This window comes from Electrophorus electricus, chromosome 5 (genome assembly GCF_013358815.1).
Source record: "Electrophorus electricus isolate fEleEle1 chromosome 5, fEleEle1.pri, whole genome shotgun sequence".
NCBI classification, from domain to species: domain Eukaryota; kingdom Metazoa; phylum Chordata; class Actinopteri; order Gymnotiformes; family Gymnotidae; genus Electrophorus; species Electrophorus electricus.
Genome location: NC_049539.1, coordinates 17571691 through 17576690, shown reverse-complemented (window position 1 = coordinate 17576690; position 5000 = coordinate 17571691). Strand labels below are relative to the sequence as shown.

The 5000-nt window shown below is 38.4% G+C and overlaps 1 protein-coding gene across 1 annotated transcript in view; it reads right to left on the bottom strand.

The window, feature by feature from the left end:
- Window positions 1-5000, bottom strand: part of LOC113568021 (NACHT, LRR and PYD domains-containing protein 3-like) — a 31067-nt gene that overhangs the window by 378 nt on the left and 25689 nt on the right. Inside the window, exons 5-8 of the mRNA XM_035526479.1 lie at window positions 2221-2394; window positions 1293-1466; window positions 258-304; window positions 1-164 (exon numbers count right to left, since the gene is read on the bottom strand). The exon at window positions 1-164 is cut by the window's left edge and continues 378 nt beyond it. Coding sequence (XP_035382372.1) covers window positions 1-164; window positions 258-304; window positions 1293-1466; window positions 2221-2394 — 559 coding nt within the window. The remainder of the gene's footprint in view (window positions 165-257; window positions 305-1292; window positions 1467-2220; window positions 2395-5000) is intronic.

Below are 5000 nucleotides of genomic sequence, written 5' to 3'. Positions count from 1 at the left end.
TCCAGTCAGACTCTCTCTACACAGAACCTGATACCAGTGATCAAATCTCTCTGGATGTTCAGGATACGACTGCTGCTCCCACACACACGTCACCTTTCTGTTCCCCTCAGGCAGAGAGAGACGTGTGTGTGCTGTGTTTGGGTCCAGTGTGAGATCACACACATCTGCACACAATAAGACACATTAGAGGAGAGATCACAAATACTGTGTGTGTGTGTGTGTGTGTGTGTGTGTGTGTGTGAACATTTACTTCTTACATTTTCTTAGTCCTGGTTTGATTCTGATCTCCCCTGCGTGTTCCACCCTAAAGAAACACACACACACACACACACACACACACACACACACACACACACACACACACACACACACACACAGATAATAGTTCTGTCTGTCTGTCTCTCTCTCTCTCTCTCTCTCTCTCTCTCTCAAAAACACACAGTGAATAGTTCTGTCTCTCTCCCTCTCTCTCTCTCTCTGCCTCACACACACATAATAGTTTTGTCTTTCTCTCTCTCTCTCTCTCATACAGATAATAGTTCTGTCTTTCTCTCTTTCTCACACAGATAATAGTTTTGTCTCTGTCTGTCTCACACACAGAAAATTGTTCTGTCTCTCTCTCTCTCTGTCTCACACAGATAATAGTTCTGTCTCTCTCTCTCTCTCTCTGTCTCACACACAGATGATAGTTCTGTCTCTCTCTCTCTCTGTCTCACACACAGATAATAGTTCTCTGTCTCTGTCTCACACACAGATATAGTTCTCTCTCTCTCTCTCTCTCTCTCTCTCTCTCTTTCACATACACACAGATAATAGTTCTCTCTCTCTCTGTCTCACACACACAGATAATAGTTCTGTCTCTTTCTCACTTTCACATACACACACAAATAATAGTTCTGTCTCTCTCTCTCCATCTCTCACACACAGATAATAGTTCTGTCTCTCTCTCTGTGTCTCACACACAGATAATAGTTCTGTCTCTCTCTCTCTGTATGTATTTGAGGAATAAGAACATGTGTGTCATGTTTGACACTGTATGTATTCGAGTAATACTGAAGTATAAATTGGTCTGTTTTGTAGAAGTGGGTCAGAGGAGATTGGACTGGCTGTTCCTCTCACATACATGAAAATTATTAAAGTGATTGAACCTCATATCTGTGTCTGCTGTTATGGGTGATTATTTGACATATGTGCACACCCAAATTCATGATTTTTCACTTGGATTTGTGCTTCTCAAATTTGGAGTGTGTGTTCACATCAAACACAGTGTGTTTAAGGGGATTTCTACATACCTGAGTGTGTCCAGTTTGCAGTGGGAATCCTCCAGTCTAGCACAGAGCAGCTTCACTCCTGACTCTCCTGGGTGGTTGTATGTCAGGTCCAGTTCTTTCAGGTGGGAGGGGTTTGACCTCAGAGCTGAAGCCAGAGAAGAACAGCCTTCCTTTGTGACCAAACAACCAGACAGTCTGCAGAAAGGAGGGAAACATGTAGAGAGAGAGAGTGAGATGCATTTCCAGACCACCCTGCATGGGGCAGCTAGAGAGGCTGGTAACTATAGTGGGAGGTTCCTCCACTTTCATCTCCAAGATGGCGTCCTCAATGGCAGATGGCTTTGTTCACTCTTTTCCAGATCGCTGCTGTCTGTGTTTATTTTAGCTCTTATTTTTATTCCTGCACTTCAGAACTCTAGTGCACTATTAACCTACATCAGAAGAACCCTAAAGCTGGACTTACACTGTGTGATTTCAGTGGTCTTGTAAGACTGTTACATGTCAGAGTGTATGAGATGATGCCAGTAAAATCTTGGCAGAATTCTACATCTGGCTGTGATAACAGGAGTAAAAACACTGTCACATTTCTGGACCTGTGAATCAGAGATAAAGTCTAAATCCTAAGCGATGCATACTTATATATATATATATATATATATATATATATATATATATATATATATATATATATATATATATATATATGTATGTGTGTGTGTGGGGGGGGGGTTAGTTTATGCCATTAAAACAGGTATAAACAACAGTCTTTTAATCTAGGTGTCTTTTCTTTAGCAAGAAGGTGATTCCTGCTCTATTATTGGAGAAATTGAACTCTAGCACAAAGATGTGGCCAAATGATTATTCCCAGTGAATTTCACTAGAAAGCCCATCTTGTTTTTTAGATACAAGAAGAATATTTATTGAATATAACAAATATAACAAATCTCACCTGAGTATCTCCAGTTTACAGTGTGAACTTTTCAGTCCAGCAGAAAGCTGCTCCACTCCTGAATTGTTCAGGTCACTGTTACTAAGGTCCAGTTCCCTCAGGAGGGAGTTTGGAAGTTGCAAAGCTGATGCCAGATTTTCACAAGTGTTTTCCTCAAGATTACAGATAGCTAGACTGCAAGTAGATACAACAGACATTACAATATACCCTATAGTGGATACAACAGATATCACAATATACCCTACAGTAGATACAACAAATATTACAATATACCCTACAGCAGATACAACAAATATTATGATATACACTACAGTAGATACAACAGATATCACAATATACCCTTCAGTAGATACAACAGATATCACAATATACTATACAGTAGATACAATATTACAATATACCCTAAAGTAGATACAACAGATATCACAACATACTCCATAGTATATAGTATAGTGGAATTATTTTGTCATTATGGGAAATTTCTGAGAAATAGATATTCAAAATCAGAATATTGTAAATGAGTACACGAATTCCCCGAATGGTAGTATGACTTTAATATGGGATTATTAAACTTCCGCGTGTTGTCCGGACAGCAGAGTCCTTCGCAGTCTTCAAACACAGACTGAAGACCCATCTGTTTGTGGAATATTTAAATGACCACTGATCCTGCTCCTCTGTTGACTAACTGAAACTCTAGTACTTATTGTAGGGTGTTTATTACACTGATGTTGACTGCTTCTATGTTGACTAACTCTAGTACTTATTGTTTATTACTCTGATGTTGACTGCTTCTATGTTGACTAACTCTAGTACTTATTGTTTATTACTCTGATGTTGACTGCTCCTATGTTGACTAACTCTAGTACTTATTGTTTATTACTCTGATGTTGACTGCTCCTATGTTGACTAACTCTAGTAATTGTTTATTACTCTGATGTTGACTGCTCCTATGTTGACTAACTCTAGCACTTATTGTTTATTACTCTGATGTTGACTGCTCCTATGTTGACTAACTATAGTACTTGTTTACTACTCTGATGTTGACTGCTCCTGTGTTGATTAACTATAGTACTTATTGTTTATTACACTGATTGTTGTCTATTATAGAGCTTATATGTATTTTGCACTTCTAGGCATTAGCACTGATCCCTGTATCTCAACAGTATTCTAGTTCATTGGCATCTTGCACTCTAACCTACTTTACTGGCTAGGATCTGTTCTATGAGGAAATGACAAAGCACTTTTCTAAGTTGCTCGGCATAAGAGCATCTGCCAAATGCCATAAAAGTAAATATAAATGTACTCTTATGTGGTCATGGAACTGTCTTGGCTTTATGGGACATTTCTGAGAAATAGATATCCAAAATCCACCTGAATGAAATGAGTACATGAATTCACCTAAAGGTATTATTTTAATAGGAGTTTATGAAAAATGGTAGAGTGAAATCTGTCCAAACTTACTCTGCTGATACTCTGCAAATTCAGTCTATACAAAATGAGTGCATTATTTCACCTAAAGGTAGTTTGATTTTAATATGGATTTATGAAGACATTGTACAGTGAAATGTGTCCAAACTTACTCTGCTAATAGTCAAGGGCTTCTACTCACATGTGGTAGTGTAACTGTTTTTGCATTTTGTTAAAATTCAGAAAAATATGTAAAACTTCAATAGATTTATTAATGATCTGGTGATGGCCAAGGGCCACCATTCAATTGGCAGTGGAATATTTCAGCCCTGGAGTTACCCTGCCCCGCACATTTGCCACATTTCACTAGTGATAACTCCTGTTTCAGCTGGCAGTCAAGATCTATAATAACCTTCTGAGAAACATTAGAGAAAGCATTTTCCACAATGCTTATTAAGCTGTGTAAACATATTACCAATTGTGTTTAATCTAATTATGCAATTAAACTAGTTCAATCAAGTAAACTGTATTTTGTACTTTTAAATGTAGTAAACGTGCATGTCTCTGTTTCTTTGCTTAGGAAGAGTTAGATTGCGGTGAGCAGCGAAATACCGTAAAATCACGCATATAGGAGCATTGAATTTAAACCGCGGATGACTTGACCGTGAATCGCTAAAGCGCGGATAGCGTGATCGGGGTTGTAACCTAGTGACCACCTGTAACCTAGTAACCACCTGTAACCTAGCTACAAGGTTTAAATGTGTAGCTACAAGGTTTAAACTGATGTAGGGGACATGACTGATTAATACACAGCTGTACTTCATGAACACCAAATGTTATAAATCACATCCCCGTCAAATCTCCCGTCACACCCTCACCCTCCTCCCTCCTGCTCTCAACTGCATTTCGCCTAAAGACTGTAACTTGATTGCTTATTGACGGTTTGGTCAAATTGTTGAGACTGTTAGCTGGTTAGATATATGTGCTGAACAGTAAACAACTAAACAAAACAACATGGCTAGATTTTCTTTGCTAGCATTACCTAGTTAGCTGTTAGCCATGAATGACGATCAGAGATTGAGTGAAAAACTCATACAGGCTTTGTCTGTCTGTCTTAGTCCATCTACTTTTACTTTTTGTCTGTCCCTTTCTGGTATTTTCCTTTTCTCTTGGAAATCACCATAGCAGCAAATATCCTCAAATTCCAGTTTATGAGATTTTCTGTCATTTTCATGATCCACTACAGTTCCCTTCACCTCAGTAAGATAAAACAGCTCCCCTGAAGCTATTGGCCACTGTAATGACTACCTTGTTATTACTACCTTTATTTTTTGCACATGGTACAATTTTAAGAATTTGTGGTGTTTTTATTG